This window comes from Gallinula chloropus (genome assembly GCF_964237585.1).
Source record: "Gallinula chloropus genome assembly, chromosome: 12".
NCBI classification, from domain to species: domain Eukaryota; kingdom Metazoa; phylum Chordata; class Aves; order Gruiformes; family Rallidae; genus Gallinula; species Gallinula chloropus.
This window is the reverse complement of record NC_140097.1, coordinates 18,149,607-18,168,430: the sequence shown is the minus strand read 5'-3', so window position 1 is coordinate 18,168,430 and position 18,824 is coordinate 18,149,607. Positions and strand designations below refer to the sequence as shown.

Genomic DNA, 18,824 nt, shown 5'->3' with positions numbered 1-18,824 from the left:
TTTGGGAACAATTTCTGCTTTCTAGGTAAAATGTGAAGTTGGGGGACAGAAGGAAGGACAATGAAGACATGGATCCTTTCCTGAACAGCACAGAAATGCTTGGCTAGCTGGTACTTTCCAAACCGCTAAGTGTTGAGGAGCTGCTACTGCTCAGCTCCATGCAGGACAGCACGGCTGCTTCAGCCTGAACAGAGAGCAGTCCTGGGGAATGCTCAAAGACCTGCTCAGGGGACAGCTGCCTGTGGGTGCCCAGGGCCCAGAGCTGTCCTCCTCAGGGGGAGCCCTGGCAGCAGTGGCTTCTCTTTCTTTGTGCTTGGTTCTTCCCAGCCACCAGCTCCTCCAGCGGGCAGATGTCCTTGGGCAGCCCCACACAGGTACCAGTTCATTTCTGGAGCACCCCTGCCCCTCCCTCCCCAGGCCAGAGAAAGGCACGTGCACACCTGTGATTTAAGAGCACTTTATTGTTCTTTAAGGCTACTTTTAAGTACAAAAAAAAAAAGATGGCCTGCCAAACCTTTTTTTTTCCCAGGTGAAACAAGGCCACAAAGGAACGGTATATTACAGATTTACAAACACAGAGAGAATCTTTCAGACTGAACTGTAGAGAACCTGGCTCTGTGAAGAAACTTCACCACGTCTCATGACGGTGAGTTCAGTTTAGTTTCCTTCCGCCTCCCCCCCACCCTTTGGCTTCCATGACATTATTGTGTCTAATACATGTTTTACTGGACATAGCACATTAAATCTTTATTGCCCTCAAATCCATTTACCTATCTCAGATAAGTAAATGTAACCTTGTAAAACAGCTATTATTGAAAATATTAGCTTTAAAAACATTATCTTATTTGTGTTTACAAAGAAATATAGGAGTCACATTTTCCACAGAGTCCATCTACAGTATTAGTATTTTACTGTTATAACGCTCAGTAGCCTGTAGCAATAACAAACTAGTGGCTATTAATGCTAATGCAGTGTTCTCATAGAATAACTGTGTTCCTGCACTTTTACTGTATTACAGACAAATCTACAACAAAAAAAAGATCAACTTTTTTCTCCAAACAAAAAAAAAATGAATGATTACAATAAAGGAAAGGGAAAAATTAAATAGCTACATATCATTAACAAATTAATTGTTCCTCAAAAAATACCTACAAATTTCTCTGTACATTCTTTACGCACAGCGTAACGATGGTCTTAAAGTTACCTATATAAAAAAGTGTTCTTTTAACAATCTTCCTACAGAGAGTAGGGTACTGAATGCCAAAGCAGATAAGCGTTGACTACCCAGTAAGATGGTAGTGAAATGTGTAAAACTGGGGGCTTAGGTGGTTGGTGGGGTTTAGTTGGTTGGGTTTTTTGTTTTTTTAATTTTTTTAAAGAAAATTGAGCAGCCACCTTCTCACCAAGAGTAAGAGCCAATCTCCTGATCTCCTTCTACCCTGCACCTGTTCCAAATTAAATAGCTTAACTTGAAAAAAAACCCCTAAAATAAAAGCCACAATGGACCCAATACTGTAACGTAGTCCATAATACATCACGTGTAGTTCGTCTTCCAACTAGTTCAAACTTTCTACACCGAACCAATCATTTCAGGTAACCCAGTATAAAAAAAAGCCCTAGTTGCAACTGTACTGGGAAGATGGAATGTACGGGGGAGAGTAGTTACACTGAACAAGAAGAAGAGAAGCTCTTAGTACTAGCACAGCTGTGGTTTCATGCCTGCCTCTATTGCCTAATTTCTAGTTAGTAGCTATTAATATAGCAAATGATAATAAATGCAGTAATACCTGTATAAAGTTCTCTACTGGAGGAATGTATGCTGCAACTTGGCATAAGTTTATGAGTAAGCTTAAAAAACTTAAAGATCATATGTCACAAACTGTAACAATCTGTTGTCCAGCCAAGCTACGTAACGGTAGCAGTTTCTGCAGCTAGTTCAAGGTGGATTACACAGACTTAAGGTTTAGGAAGCAAATTCCTGGTAAGCAGACAGTGCTGCAGACAGAAACAGTTGCTCAGTCGTGCGCAAAGCTATAGCATCCTGTACCACGCATCGTATATCTCTAAACTGCGTCATCGAGGCCTGTCCTGAGGCTGTCCTCTTTTGCTGGCTGCTACTAAAGTGAATATCAAATACAAATATCATAGAGTACAACTGTACCAGCAGTAAGTATATCTAGGGTTGTTACTGACAAAAATAAACTAATTCTGAAGAAAAGCTAATAAGTATTATGATTCTTACGGTCTATACATTAATAGATACCAGCTATTTTTCATAAAACATGCATCGTTAAGCACTATTGAACCCTCCGACCTCAGCTCTATTCTAACAAACTGCAGTGTTTAGGAAAAAATGCCCGTGTTCTGTAAATTATGCAGTCCAGTTGCAAGCACTAAGCACCTGAAATCTAAAGAGAGAAAGACCTATAACCTGTATGAGACTTCCCCTTCTGAAGCTGTTTTGCTTTAAGAAGAAAAAAAAAAACAAAATCAAACTGATAGAAATGTCATCCTTAAACCCTTTTTTCAGCAGTTTGCCCTCAAAATATTAGCATCTTCCAGAAAGTTGCTGTGCAACTTCAGTCCTCCTCCAATAGTGCAAATCATACATGACAGTTCTTTTCAAGTATATACATACACAATTACTTCACAGAGGGAAAAAACAACCCAAAACAAAAAAACAAAGGCGCAACGTAAGCAAACCAGACAAACTCTAGTCTCGAGAAGCTAATAAAAAGCAAAAAGCATTTGGGTCAACCAACTACGAGTAATGGCTTTTGTGGATTAGCGTGCATTACTTTTGTAAGGGGCAGCAGATTTGCATCAGAGGTTTCTTTGGTAATTGAGGCAGGAAAAAAGGATGCTACATCGTATGAATGTTTATGAAATAGTTCCTGCTATCGTCTTTAAGGGCACCCTTTTACAAACAAAAAGTGAGTACACAATAACCTGTGGTGAAAACTAATCTCCCCTCCCCCAACACTATTTTAAGCACTGTTCAAAACTCAGTCAAACCATGCAAATTCACAAGCGTTGCGGTCCTCTCTTCAGGAGACTACAGAGGGCGAGTGATTATGATTAACCATATGGGAGGAAGGGGAAGACTGGCCCCGCCGGGAAGCAGACTCAGGACTGCTGGAGACTCCGTCCTTGGCAGCTTTGATCTGAAGCCATGTATCCCCAAGTGCTTTGGCGAAGTGGTCGTCAACCGATCCCGTGATGGACACAGAGTTTGCCACTGGCTCAGGCTCCTTGTAATTCTTGCCCAGGCTTCGGCGGAAGTGCTCTTCCACCACTGGGTCACAGGCAGTGGTAGCTACAGGGAAGGGGAGGCAGGAGAGGAGTTATTTCAGTGCAGAGTCCCAGCACCCAGGAACAGATTCAGAACCTGCATTTCCTCCCCTCTTCCTATGGCGTAAAGCGAGATTTCATCATTCTAGAACTGGCAGCGAGTGGGGTGGGTAACCGGCTGGAAGGGGTTGAAATGAACAACTAATCAGTGCAGTGCAGTATTTCGGCATTTCTGTGCCATGCAACAGGTAAACATTTTATACACCATTACAGTTCTCCCCCAGGCCAGTAACAGCTCCAGCTCCAGTTCTATGGAAAACTTCTCCCTAAATAACTACATGGAACTGCAGGTAGGTTTGAACAGATGGAAGCAGTTCTTCAAAATCAGGCCCCAAACCTGCCAATACCCATCACACATGAGGAGACCCCATTCTACCTTACACCATGCCAAAAGCTGATGTCTGCGTTTCACCCTAATTCACATGCTTGTGCTGGGCAACAGGCAGCAAGCTAAACTGTCACCTCTGAGTAAGCACAACAGGCATTAAATGGTGTAATACTATTACATGAGGAACCAAGAACCTTAAAAATCAGGTTTTGTAAATTGTAAAAACTCCTCAGACTAAAGAGGACAGAGTTGCAGTGCTGCAATTCAGAGACAATAAATGTGTGGCTAAACGAGATTCGTCTTTCAAAGACACTGAACACTGTTGGGATCCATGCCCTTGTCCCTCCTGCTACAGGTTTGACTGATCCTAAGCTTTGTCCAGCACAAAGACCTCTTCAAGTGAGGAGACACAAGGATTCTGAAAGTGTTCAGCACGTCCAAAGCCCATGGAAATGCAGCCTCGATGAAGAGGCTCCTTCAACTAGTAACAGCAGCCTACTAGAGTAACTTCTCCACACTTGGAATGTATTTTCTAGAGTCTGGCTTCAGCTTTGCAGTCTAGTTTTCAACAATACAGGGATTTTAAAAAAAAAATTAATAACCCCCTCCAAAAGAGCCCCTTGCAGTGAATGGACTTTTAGGTCCCTACTACACCCCACAGGTACTGCTGCAACAGGTATGTAACTTGGAGCGAAGGGGCTGTGTTTCCCCTGTCCTAAGGCTTCCCAGCAAGTACAGCATGCCAGCAATTCCTGAGAAGTATTAATTGCCCAAAAGGTAAAAGCTAAAGCTCCCTGCCTGGGTTGCTGTAGCAACTGCCCTCCAAAGCTGGCAGTGCTACCCCTGCAGAGAGGGGTGGAGGGCATGTGCTTTGGGAGAGGGGTTTCTATCTACAGAAAGAGATTCCCATGACTGCAGCTGAGTCGTACAAGTCTACTGCCTACTGGAAAGCTGCGAATACTACAGCTCCCAAAAAAAGAGCATGGCCCTGTCTGCTGTTTGTCACTTAGACTAACATAAACACAATGACTTAGTTGTCTGTGGGGGGTGTCTGTTTTTCTAAAGCGGCTTTCCAAAGAAAAAAGGGGACTTATCTCTCCCTGCTTCTGAAATGGCACCTTCTACTCTGGCCCAGGCTTGATGGGAGGACAGCAACAGGGATTTGTGCTAGCATGTCTCTGGGCAGACAAGATCCAAAGAGGTGTCTACTGTTTCATCTCCTTTTATTCCTCTTAGTAAGTACATTCAGTGCCTACACAGGCAAGGTGTCTTTCTACTCCTCAGTCTCTCATCAGGCCTGGCAGAGTGCAGAGGTGTAACTTACTGCTCGAGGGTCTCCTGTAGGCTGGCACTGCTGAGCCGCAGCCGCTGTGAGCAATGGGGCAGTGAGAGAGGTTGCAGTTCCGGTTGTTCGCAGAAGCACAGGTGATTACGGATGGACGGTTCTAGTGGGGAAGGAAGGAGAAAGCTGTCACTCACTGAGGCAGTTGGCCAAGACCATATTAGCAGCAGTTCTCACTGCATAATCACTTGAGATGTACAAACACTGAACTGAATCCCTGCAGTGAAATAACCCATAAACTATCCAATTCAATAAAACTTAATAAACCCAAAACCAGTCAGCTATTATTTCTTTGTCTGAGTAAAAAACCACCACATGGTATTTCCATAATTGTTCTCATTATTTAAGTGGTGAGCAGCCATATAGAAAAAGGGCAGTCTCAAAGCAAAGCATTAGAAGCATTAAAATGACATTAAAGTGCCTGTTACAACTTCGCAGGTGTCACAGCTGCAGCACTGGATGTCAGCGCATCACATACTTGTTCCACTCTATGTCCACATACCCTTTTGACTCCAGGACTCAGAAGGTCATTATGAATTTTACAGGTACCTGTCTCTCAAGCATTGATCAAGTTTTAGTGTTACCGTTTTCCATTCGGGCGGTAAGCTGTCCTAGCCTGATTAATTCTGCATCCCACTTTTCAGCTACAAACCAGTAAGCTCCTAAGACATAAAATATGAAGAGCTCCTGAGCAAGTCTCAACCACAAGTACTTTCCTGTTCCAGTAACCTGCCTTTCCAGATTAATAAACATCATCCTTTTCATTTTCGACAACAACTCCCCAAAAAAGCCTCTTCACATAATCTCAGTTCCACAACGTACACCCTGTGCCATGCATAAGCATAAAATACTCTTCTTACAGTTGTTTACTGTGTGAGTATTCAACTGAAACAAGGCCTTAGGAGAAGAAACATCTCGGTTTCTCCAGGTGACTGAAGGACAGTAACAGGGGTATCAGACTATTCTGGCTTTGCATCTTTGGTACATTTGATGATGCAAGGAGTCCATTTTGCTATACTCAATGCAAGTGTCCAAAAGATTAACAGAGTAATTAACACAGCTTTAAACTTCCAGCCCATTTTACATATCTCTGCAGTGAACCCCCAACCCCACTACTCCACCTCCATGCAAAGTGAATGAGGACAGAAAGGGCTTTTCATTGTGCAGTGCTACTTCAGACGGCGTCAGTGCAAGACCAAAGAGAGGGGAGTTTTCCAGGGGAGGTTTAACACTACCTGAGTAGACACGGAATGACTCTACTTATATCTTTCTTGTATTTTATTTGCTGTCAGTGCAGTTAAGAGCGAATTACTGTATTTTTCTGCAAGCAGTTCCTATGTGGAAGTACTTCTTTTTATAGGGTGACTACTGTGTGCATCTCCCAAGTGGTGTTTGGTCACTGTCTATGGTTATCTCTTCAGAAGTGCATTTCAGACATGCAGGAGATGGGAAGCAGAGAGAGGTGATGATAAGGTGTATCTCAAGAATGGAGGTACTGACATCACCACAGATCTGAGAAGCAGGACAAGGCATCTTAAAGGATCCTTTGGCTATTGTTCTGCCTGCACAGGTGCACTGGGTGGGCTGTACATATTTATATGAAAATACTGGGATAAGCTGAGAATTTAGTAGCAGCTACAGCAGTTGAAGCAAGCAGCAGCTTACAGTAAGGCAGCACTGTCGTCCCCATCCTCACTGCCCCCCGCCAGTAGAGTAAAATGAAATGGTAAAGTCAAAACAACCAAACCACCAGATCATCAAACTGGTTTTGTATTTTGAATAGGCTTTTTTAGTTTGTATGTTTTCTACTCTGTGCTCTTAGCAAGGTCTTACCTCAACATCCTCTTTTCCTGAGAAAATAGATTGTAATCTAGCTCAAAATGTCAATGAGGGAGAGGGAGGGGAATCTGGTAATGAGCACCAGGAATCAGCCAAGTCAAACACACCAGAAGAGTGTCAGTGATGTTAGCTGCTAGGCTGAGACGCAGCAGCAATACTATCAAAGGGCACCAGTGTCGTCAGTGTAAGCCTGTCCCTTCCTCCTCTGTCATCACTGGCCACTGAGCGCAAAGCGGAGCCGCTCTGCGCAGAACAATAACCCTGCGATCTGCGTGCCAAGTGATGCGAGAGATCAGCAGCACGAGTCTAAAGGCGTTCTGGTGTACTGAAATCTAAGAGGCTACTGTACACAGCCAACCACCGTGAACATCCACACAGCAGATGTAAAATACACCGCTCCAGTGATAAAAAGTTTTCATAAACTGCATATAGAAGCCCTGACCTCTGAAAGTCCCTGCACTCAAAGCACTTCCCCTTTGCAGGGCATCACAGCAGGGCAGGAAGGAAGGAGAGGACGCAGGAAGGAAAAGCATGGGTACATGGGCCACTTCAGTTTGCACACTATGGCTCATCACAACTCACTTATCTTGCTTTGTCTCTCCACTTGGGAGAGAGATAAAAGCGAGTCTGATACACAAGAAAACTTAAGCTATAAGCTGCACAGAGAAAGCCTGTCTTCAGGGAAACAAATACAATGTACAAGACAGCAAGCCAAAAACCAAACAACTAGACAAAACAAACAAAAACCCCACTACATATGGAATTAAACTGCAATAAAAATCATTACATTGCTTTAGGAAAAGTCATCGTGAACTAGTGACACAACACTGCTCTGAACAATGCTTTTGGCTGGCTAAAGTGATTAAGGTCAATCCAGCTGCTCTCAGCACAGCCTTTGCATTCCCCATTAACACACATGGTTTCACAAGCTTAGCAAAGCATCAGAAAAAGCAGGCAGGCTAAGAAGCCTGTGCAGCTACATTTAATCATCCACATGAAGCATAGCGACCTGTGCTATTCGTTGTGTGGTATTAAAATACGTTTTGCCTGAAGCACAGTCACACCTGCCTATTGTAACTGACAGTGCGTTCTGCTTACGTCTGGGAGGTCCTCACTGTGCCTACAGCAAGGATTCCTACAACTACCCAAAGTTTCTTGTCAACCCAGAAGCCAGTACCTGCTGCCGTTCCACAGACGTCAGTGTGGGTGCGATGCCAACTGTTCGGGTTGCATCCATGCTGTTTTTGGTCAGTGCTAGAGGCTGATCCATGGTCAAGCTTGGGATCGAGGCATACACGTGATTGGCGTGAAGGCTCATTGTCGGGGCAGCAGCCCTCTCTATTGGGCTGCGACTCCTCTCTCTGTGCTCCTTCCTGTAATCTCCATTGGCAGTCTTGTTTCTAAGAAGGGAAAGAAACAAAGAAAGGTCAGAGGACTTCCCATTGTTACAAGTTATAATGAGATACGTGACATTACATCCCTGTCAGAAACACAAGACAGTGCATTCTGCTTGGTTGCAAGAAGGGGTATAGAGCCCCTCAGCAAGATATCCCTGGCCTACCCAGCCACCCCTCTGCAAAGCCCAGAATATCTTCAGATGCTTATCTAAAAGTACCAGCAAAAGGAACACCTGCTCATTTTGACATACTAATCCCACTGTCTCCTAACACTTCAATATTCTCTAAGCATTGCTGAAGCCCAAGGAAAGTTTATTTTACTCAAAAGACATGGCTGATACCAAGAAAATGCAGTGAGTCAAGGCAGGAAGCCAAATTTAATAGCAGAAAATGAAGGAAAAGCAAACTACATTGCACTCATCTTAGAATCATGTAATCACAACTGTTCTTTAAGAATGACTTCAAACTACTGCCAAACAGTAAATCTCAGTAGGTGTACTCACATAAACAGCCTATCACTCACTGCAATTAAAATAATAACTGATTCTGTACTCAAGTATGAGCTATTTTGCATACAGCAACATCATCCTCATTAAAGGGAGACCAGTGAATCAAAGGAAAGGTACACTTCATTCGTACAGGTGAAAGCAGGCGTTCATAACCGCTTACCTAGTTATGACTGGCAACCTGGGACGTGTCAGTACACTAAGAGTTAACATGCTGCAATACCTACTGCCTCACCATGAAACAGCAAATTCAGTCAGTGTGTCACATAAAAAAGTGCTGGAGGAAAGAGCAGGCTCTGTAGAGAATCCATTCTGTCTTCAGAAGGCTCTCGAAGTAAATAGGCAAGTGGCCTGTAAGTCCTCTGTATTATTAAGTGGACAAAACCCATTTACAGTGCAGGAGCAATCTTTAAAAATGCTCCGATGACTACTGGGCAGGGACAGAAAAGGAACAGAAAAATGTTTTCTGTAATACTAGAAATTAAGATGTACAAATAGCATTCAGTATTATCCTCTTTCCAAGAAGCTGCTGTTTATTTCAGCATCTGAGAAAGTCTCTCCAAAAGGAATGCTAACAGCTGAGGGGAAAAAAAGCCCTGCCAAGAGAGGAAAATAAGGAACCCTCCAAAGCTCACCAACAAAACGCTACAGAAAACTCTTGCAGGCTTCAAGCTCGCCCAGTGCTACTATCCCCAGTGACCACATGGCCGTGACGGCAGCCCCATGGGGACAACCAGGCGCACCACTACGCCTGTGTGCGGGGACGCGCTGCAGTCCTGTCCCTGCAGGGAGTCGGGGTGGTCGCTGTGTTGTATGGCTTTTGATCAAGTGCCCTTTGGGACCAAGTGAACTTTCAGCCCCAACAGCATCCTGTGGCAACAGGTTCCATAGTTTAAACTACATAGTTTGTTAAGTACTTTTTCTTCATGGGCGATTTTTGCTTCTTTTTAACTTAAAATGTAGTGGTCTCATCTGCTTTTCCCCTAGTTCTTGTATTAGGACAGAGAGAAAGAAAGCCATTCATGCCACTCCAAGTTCATCCCTCTGTTCAACCACCTTCTCTCTCAAGGGTACTGCTTTCTTCAAATAAAAATTGTTCCCACCCCTCTGTCATCCTCATGGCCCTCTCAGGCAAGAGCTAGAGAAGCTGTAATCTTTCTCCAGATGAGGGTCCAGATCTCTGCTGTCTTCAGGAACAGGACCTTTGCTGAACTAATCAGTAGTCTCCAGTGTTATACTTCACCCTGCTCAACAGTCAGTTGGTTGTGTAAATTAGAAATCTGCTGTCACTGCCTGAATCAAAACTCATTTATCATGGTACAAGTGAGGGTTAATCTGATATCAGGCAACCAGTGACTTGAGAGCCTCAGGACGCAGCTTATTCTCTATGCCAAATTCCCCTGACATGCTTAGGAGAGAACAGCCAACAAGAGTAACAATACTGCTTGTAACAATTCCTGTCCCCTCCCTCCACCCCACCCCCCGCCCACTGCTTGTCCCTTTTAACTAATTACAAATGAGTAGTTGCAGATTAGCAAAATCAACCATACAAATCTAACCTTTAAGGTTTCACAGCTGGTGCTCAAGGCGTTCTCTGAAAATCATGTGTTTCTTGAATCCTCCTTTAGAGGCCAGATTTAGACCCAATAAAGCAGTGTGCACACACACATACACATGCACCCCCCCCTCCCAGGAAACGCATTCTCACTGAGCTACATCCCCATCTCTTGCCAGCTTTGGTACCGGTTCAATTCACAAGGCTGCTCTGCAGCATCAGCATTCAGAACGAAGTTTAGAATTGCATTGCTCTGAGCTAATGACTGATGCAAATGTGTGACTTAACGGCAGCACAACACACTCTATATTTAAAGTACAGTAGCCTCATCTTGAATTACAGTACTGAAACTGCTACCGAACACAAGCTAATCCTTCGCCACCCCTGAGGAAGCAAGCATGGAACTTCACAAACAGGACGCCTTTGCAGGCGCTTCTTGTGCCTGGCCACCAGCCATTAGATAGCCTGGGAAACAGCAGCATGAAAAGACGCTGCTAAAATCACTGTGCAAGTGATAAAGGCGATGCTGTGGAGAGAGGGCTGGTTCTCCTTGCTGCAGTGCAGTAGCTTTGGTGGCTGCAAGCCAAAAATCTTACTTTTCAACTGAATACTATCTGGTCTACTACAACTGAAATAACCATTGGAGGCTGACAAAGCCACACGCAGCTCCAGCAGCCTCCCATTTTCCACTGCCTCAAAGGAAAACCCTAACTCCCGTTCGGAATGATCGGATTTTGTTTTAATAAGCACAAGGTGATTTGCAAAGGGAAAACTTTACAAGTATTTTTGGTGGAGGAAGCAAAGTGAAACAAAAAAGAATGTAGCTACACTGGGGTTTTTTGAGGGGTGGGTTGTTGTTTTTTTTTTTGGAAGTGGGATTTAACAACCTGGGGTTGCATTTACAGGGCAGGGCAGAGCTGTCAAGTGACCAGTGATGAACAAGCCTAGTGTAAGTCCCAAGCCAAAGCAATTGTCCTTTTCACACAACAGTACCTACTGCTTCAGGCAAAATCTCACAGCTCTGAATACTGACAAACTGCTGCCAAAGAAAGAACTTTTCTGCTAAGATTTTTGGGACCAACAAACTGGCAAATGGGATCAGCCTGACGTCAGGATGCACACAGTAGGCAGACCCTCCCTAAAGATACCCAAAATTATTGTTATCTCAGCTATCTCAGCAGACCACACCCTGGCCCAAATAATTCCCTCTTCCTAAATTAGAACTCCTCTTCCTCTGGGCAGGACAGTTCATACTCCACTCCTCAAAAATCCTCTCCTCAATTCATCTACCTTTCACTAGACAGACTTGGCCAATAAAGAAAAATACCTGAAGCTTCTCCTTCCACATCAGATATTTCTTCTGAGCCCAGCTGAACATTTTACAGCACTGTGCAGAGCAGTAACATGATAGCTCTGCCCTTGGGAAAATACACCAGCACTTGAGTCCCTCCTATTTCAATATAAATAGCAAATCCTACAGACATCTGACTCCACTTGTAAAACAATTGTACATAAAATTATTTATAGAGTATCCATCAATTCCATATTATTCAATAATTCAGTTTAAAAGGTAACTTTTAAAATCATTTTCTATTAGACACTGAAACTTTGTTACTTTTTTATTATTATAATTTATTATCATTACTGCTGAGAGAAGTAATTCTTTTTCTGATATTAGATGCTTTGTCTGAAGGGGCAATCAAGACTGCATGTGTTTGAAGGTAATTCTATTTCACTAGAGTGAATTAGCTTAAAAATTCCACATGCACTGTACAAGTACAGAGATGCCCCTCAACTTCAAACATAAGGGCTGAAAATTACAAAGAAGAATTTCTGACCGTGCTTGAAAAATAATTTAAAAATATATACCACAAATAAATCCAGCTGTCCAAACAGCTTTACCATCCCCCAACATCACTTTGTCTTAGAAATCAGCATATGAAAAACTCTGGACTCCATCTTCAGTGGAGAACAGGCCAGTGCATCTCCACTGGCTTTAAAAATAGCTAGCAATTAATAGTGGTGAGAGCCTGAGCACACATCAGGCAGTGGGACGCTGTTACATCAGCCATGCCCCTCACCCTTCCCTTCTAACAGAGGTATTTCAAGCTACTTGCAGGGTTATTTTAGCAAAAGTATACACGATTCCAACCTTAAAATCATTTCTCCAGCACTTGAAAAACAGACATTGTTTTCCATGCTTCTCCCCAGTGAATCATAACGGAGGCTCCAGCACTTACCAAGCATCATGTGCTCAGATGGATGTCATACCAAACCACACACATCCTGACTGCTAGCTGAAAGTCTGCTGCAGCTTGGGTCTAAATAATGTTTGCTAACTGAAAGCAGCGTTTCAGTCCTTCTCAGGAACCAGTTCAGAGGTAGCTAAAAGGCATTGTTCCTCATATTGATGTTTTTGTTGTACACCCTTTCAGTGGGGCTGTTCTGTTCACTGGCACGGAGCGGTGGTAATTCACACTCATCCTACAGAACAGACTAACTCTGCCAGCTGCTTAAGGGAAAGGGGGGGAAAAATAAAGAGAGGCCCATCGAAGGGGACAGTTTTGCTGCACTCACTTCCAGCCCGCAGATCCTTCAGGAACAGATGCCAAAAGTATTACTGTACCTCCCAGGGAAGAAATCACAGACGTTTCACACTCCCTTTGGCAGAAACAGAGCTCTAACTTGAAATGATTCTACTGTAGGAGTGTGTTTCACTTGCAGAAAGAACAAATACCCACTTAGAGGGTTTTTTAATTATCGGGCAAGATGTTTTCTTTCCAAGCACAATCCATAACGCTGCTTAAGAATAAACTCTCATTGGTGTAACCTAATTCAAATACAACTTAAATATTTCCAGCATCTTTATAATATGCATTTTCTCATATCTTTTACTGTATTTATTCACAAACTCTTAAGTCTGAAAGAGGACAGCTGCTTTTGTTAAAGACTACTTGAGGATTTATAATCCACTGATAGAAAATACCTTCTCCACATGATGGGGATCATTTCCTGCAGAAGTTTTTACTTGCATACATTAATTCTGTTACTGTGAGATGGGAAAACAAGAATCTAAAGTGGTATTTCAAAATACAATGATTTATATCCAGAGGGAAAAAGCCTAAGTGTTCCTTACCCAGAAGTTTTTAAGCAATCCAAATTCACTAAAAAAAACCCAAACAGAACCTGAAAGTATTAGCAGTTTACTCTTTGAGTGTCAGCCAATTATCTGAAGTATTCATAACATGAAAAAATACTCCAAACAGCCGAATACGCTCTTCAAACCACATCTATTTTGAATGGCTGCCACAAATACATAGCCCTTATTCATCCCATTTTATTAGCTTTATGCTTCCCTGATAGTTTTCCCTTTTGCTTTTACGGCTTAGGACTCCATCCCAAAAAGCTTTCAAGTAAGCAACTGCAAGAGGTTATTGTTTTTCCAAGAATCCCTTCTGCCACAGAACCTGGACATCTGATACTGGTTCCTGAGGAAGACAATGCCCCCTTTTTGCCACTATACTGGTACTTCAGTATTCTCTGTACAGTCCGCTCCCCCCGCGGGGTACCTTTTGGGCAAACTAAAGATGGTGTTCAGAGCAATGCACTGACAGAAGTGACAGCTGAGCCTCACCATCGCCCTCCCGACACAGCAGTCCAGCAACTATGTCTCCTGCTAGCCAGCTGGCTACCAAGGGGTTCTTCAACCCGGGTCTGCAGGTGGGACATCCTCCGTTGCTTCCCCCAGGAGAGACAGGTGGCTAAATCTCCACTGTCTGCCTCATGACAGGAACCTCAGCAAAGGCACCCAGGATTTTGAGCACCGCCTCAGAGCTTCTCCAGCCACCAATAATTAACCTTACCTCTTCCCAGAAAAGAGCTTTTGTTTTTTGGAATTTTTCAACTCAAGAATCCAGCCCAGTTTGGAGAATTAAGCACCGTGTAGGAGCCACCAACTGCACCCGTTTTCCCCTGCTCACCCCACTCCTCTCTAATCAGAATTCAGCCCTTCCTTCCCTTAAAAAAAAGTTAGAGTCACGATTTTTTTCAGCTTAGTGCCACAGCCAATGGAACAACCTCTGAGATGAGAAGTCAAAAGAAAAACCAATGAAAACATGCTAACAAGAAATAGGATGATCTTACATATAAACAAATATGGGTCAGACATTCTATATTTATCCTCACCAAAACAAGATTCTCAGAGATAAAATTCTGGACCAGATAGTTACTTGCAAATGTAATCAACCAGGAGAACGGATGTCACAGTAGAAGGAGGGAATTAATAATAAGCTGTGAAACCCATAAAGGAGTGTTCCATTAGTTCCTGCACCAAGGAAAAATACTCAGCTCCAAAGAGCTTCCCTTCCTGAAGGCTTAACATTCACAAGTACAAAAGAATGCAAGAGAACCGCATGATGTAAGACCTTAGTCAAAAGCCAAACCCACAAAGCTGAAGTCTAAATCTAATGTACAGTAAAATCAATTAACACAATCTCAGATACTACTTATTTTTCTCACAGGATTTTTTTTTTATGCTTGGCCATCTCTTCTCCAACTCTCACAAGACAGTTTTAAAAGGCAGCACTGGTTGCTTCATGATGGTAAGCACTCCTTCCATCCATTGGTCAAGTTCTGGGGTTTATTAAATGAAGAAACATGCCACTGCTGGAGTGTGTGCACACATACACACTCCAGAGGCAACGACAGAGTTACCTGACTGCAGTAGGTGCAGACTGAGAGTTACTTATAAAAATTGAAACCTGTAATTTAACTTTACAAAAAAAAAAAAATATCCCAGAACTTGTGCTCACTGACTTTGCTGCTCTCCATTTCCACTGCCTCCTACATTTAGGTTCTCATTTCAGGTGGTATACCTGACAACTCATTTTAAAGTAACATGATTTTTTTGGAAGAGGCTTTATGTGAGGTCATAATAAATATCTCTAAAAAATCTGAAATGGTATGTGATCTCACTCATTCTGCTGAGGCAACTGTAAATATTAATTAGCCTGTTAGGAAAACTAAATAATTTTTTAAAAAGCCATCAAAACCACTAACAGCCCAAAAAGTGGAGCAAGAGCAACAGGAAGTTCCAGCATTTCTGTATTACCACAGTAACAAATGTCTAGCTATAACTGGACATCGTGGCAATTATAAAAGAATTCCTGAAATGCACTGTGATTTCTGGAGTGTAAGCACAATGCCATTTCATCTCTGCAAGGTTTCGTTTAGCTGTATCCAGGTGGAAACCAACTGCTGACTACAGCTCCTGTCAGCCCCGAGTCTTCAAGGATTGAGGGCAAAAATTCTTCAGCCTCCTGGCAATCTCATTAGCCAAAGGGGAGAAACATTCTGGTCCTCTAACCTGCAACACGGTGTCACCAGCTTCCCCATTCACACTACAGTCTAACAGCACATTCCTTAGAGGGAGACAAGCTACCAAGCCTTTAGATTTATCTGATTCAGCCTCCTCCCCATACCTCTCTCTTCAAAGAGCAGCAGCAGCTCCAGTTGCCTTTGAAAAACCTGCACACACTACAAAAACACCTAAGTGAAGACCTGTTTCTTGCCAGCTGTGAAGACCAAAAGTCATAAGATGAGAAGTTTCAGAAGCTGGAAAAGGCTCTGCAGAGGATGCAGTATGACTTTAGATGACACTGCAGAGAGCACTTTTTCTTGGAGATAGTTTCAGTAAGCCTGCAAATCTCAGACATACCAATGCACACCAGAAACTGAACGTCCAGCTTGGGATCTGGACCCAAACTACCAGTCGGGACCCAGAACTAGGTTTCATTTGTAGCACAAAAGTAAACTATACAGACATATAAGGTCATTTGAAGGCACAACAGTCTTACTCTGAGAAAGTCAAATGAAGCCAGGGAAATAGAGAGGAGCCTGCCAATGTTCACATCTGGAGAGCAAGTCAGGCTACTGCATATATTGGGACAAACAGAACAGAATCTAGAAAGGCAAGTCACTGCTGGAATGGAAACTCTAAGTATCTCTGAAAAGCTCTGAACTGTTTCAAGTCCAGGAGGCACTTCGATTTGCTTGGAGGAGAAAAAACATCCAGAAAAGAAAATGATCAAAGATGAGGTTAAAGGGATACTCCAAACTTTCCTTAAAATTTCTAACAAGTGGGAAGGAAAATCTGACAGTATAAGGAAAGAGCGAGGAGGCTTGCATGAAAACAGCTAGAAGGTCAGAGGGGTTACTGGAAAGGTTCAGAGGCAGCTGTAAAATGATTAATTTGTACCCAACTGCAACGCCCACCCAAACACCTCTGGCAGACATGTCCTATTACATTCCACCAATTCATGTGCTGAGGCACGTGTAGCTTTTACAATTCAGCCATATTAACATCCTTCTGAAGTCAAACTTGGCACATGCAACAAGCCATTTATACCCAGTCACTCAAAAGATACTGTAAAAAGTATGTATGATCACACAGAGAAAACTAGGGGCCAGTGTCAGGAGAAAGCTGGCACATGAAATAGATGCAGCAGTGGGTCATGTCCTAGGGCAACAAGATTAGCCACATACATGTGTGCTCAATACTGCCAGGGTACATCAGTCTGTTCTGCAGGCTCTGGGAAAACTTGGTGGTGTTGAAACTCAATGGTGAGACTGTGCAGAACTGTTAGAGGAAATAAAAAATGGCAGTTACATTTTCTCATAGCATTTTCTGGGTTGTTCCTTACAATATTTTCTACTTTTTCATTTGGAAAAAAATACTTTAATTCATCACTTCATGCCTATCATGCAACTATTTCCTGTAAAAGAGGGTACCAGCTTAAATTGATCTGTGAATCCTAAATTCTCCAAAGTTCATGGGATTTTATTTAGCTCAATCACATAACGGACTGCATCAGGTACAATCTTACAGTGGAGAAGCAGATTAATCCTGTTCTTCCAACCAATCAGGTGGGATGAAGAAGTTACCAACAACATAAAAATAGCAAGTTTGTTTAGGAAGAGCTTTAACAACACAAGCCAGTTGCTGAAAATAAGGTCACAGTGCTGGAATTAACCATGTCAAATTGTCAGGAGAAGGGATTATAATGCTTTCTTTTCCAACTTCAATGGTTCTTAGGAGAAAGAGGGAAAAGAACATGTATCATTAAAGCTTACAAATTATGGTCTCTATCCATCAGATATACGACAAAATTAACTGATGTGAAGCAGGAAAAGCTAAGTACGGTAATTCACTTTCAGAGAAATGCCAAAAATTCTAGAAAAAGCCAGGCTTTAGACCTTTAGACTGAGCACAATGTTCCAATAACTGGTTTTAAGCAATGAGAGTTTTTTCATGGGCTGTTTTATAAAAGGAATAAACATTTCATTACAAGTTTATTGAAACTGTTTGTAATTGCTAATAAAATTGGAATTACCGAAACCTCTAGAAACACTATTAATACAGTCACAGCTTCATTATATTTTGCACAACTTTTCAAACCAACACAGTAAAATAATTCCTCCGAAAAGTTGATACCCAAAGCAACTGCAGTAGTAACTACTAAGGGTTTGAAAGGGTACTTCTGCAGCAAAGGTCCCCAAGTTAGCCATCAGATTCTACAATCCACCCACAGAAACTTCTGGTTTAAGGGGGACTTCAGTTAGAAAAGCAAATCACAAGAAAAAGTGTCTGGGGTTTTTATCTCCCCCTCTTTAAATGGCTGATTTATGAACACTAAGAGTTACTGATTAAAAACGTGACAAAGATTCAGGAGTCATCATTGTGTACCACCCAGGCAGGAAGAAGTCAGCCATGCCCACACAGCTCAGACACACACCTACAATCCCGCTTTCACAGGCAAGGGCTTTGCAGGCAGGACTTTGACAGCAACGCATGAATCGGCCTTAACTTGACTGCAGTGTGCGACTCCTCCGTTATTTACAGTAACCCTACATCTGTGCCACATTACAGACTACATGAAGCAGTCATCAGAGCACTCCGAGAGTTCTCCCCAGATGTTATGGGAAGTTCTTCTCATGGCTTACCAAACTCATCCCACCCCGTTTTTGCTCTCTCAGGTACTCTGCACTCCAGTCAGCACCAGGAGAGGAGCAGAATCCAATTCCCGTGCACACACAGGCCTGCGGGTACAGCAGGACAACAAATACACTCTGCTTTCTACGTTCACATCCGACTGTATTTTAGGAACGGTATTTACATTGTGAACAAGTTGTCTGGGAGAGCTGCTGCTGCACCGCAGTTTGTTTACAGCGTTAGAGCAGTTATGTAAGACACGTACAGGACCACTCGGTTCCAGCCAGGCCGCACAGACACGGGTACCCAATTCACCCCACATCCCGGCAACTACAAAGTACAGCAGATTCCAGCAGCGTTTTCCACTGGGGGAAGTGGTCAAATAACTAAGGTCAAAGCCTTCGGGCTTCAATGGCGGCACGGTCCTTTCATTTCCCTCGTCATTTTCCGTCGGGATAAATCCCCGGCTAAACAATACACACCCGCCCTTCCCGGGCCCCGGGGTTCCGGAGAGCG

The 18,824-nt window shown here is 43.0% G+C and overlaps 1 protein-coding gene across 2 annotated transcripts in view; it reads right to left on the bottom strand.

The window, feature by feature from the left end:
• Window positions 1-3,047: 3,047 nt before the first annotated feature.
• The window catches only part of VGLL4 (vestigial like family member 4), a gene marked incomplete at both ends in the record, with an annotated part of 77,980 nt that continues 62,203 nt past the window's right edge, over window positions 3,048-18,824 (bottom strand). For both annotated transcript variants that reach the window (XM_084269599.1, XM_084269598.1), the window contains 3 exons: window positions 3,048-3,316; window positions 5,004-5,124; window positions 8,038-8,260. In XM_084269599.1, coding sequence (XP_084125725.1) covers window positions 3,048-3,316; window positions 5,004-5,124; window positions 8,038-8,260 — 613 coding nt within the window. The remainder of the gene's footprint in view (window positions 3,317-5,003; window positions 5,125-8,037; window positions 8,261-18,824) is intronic.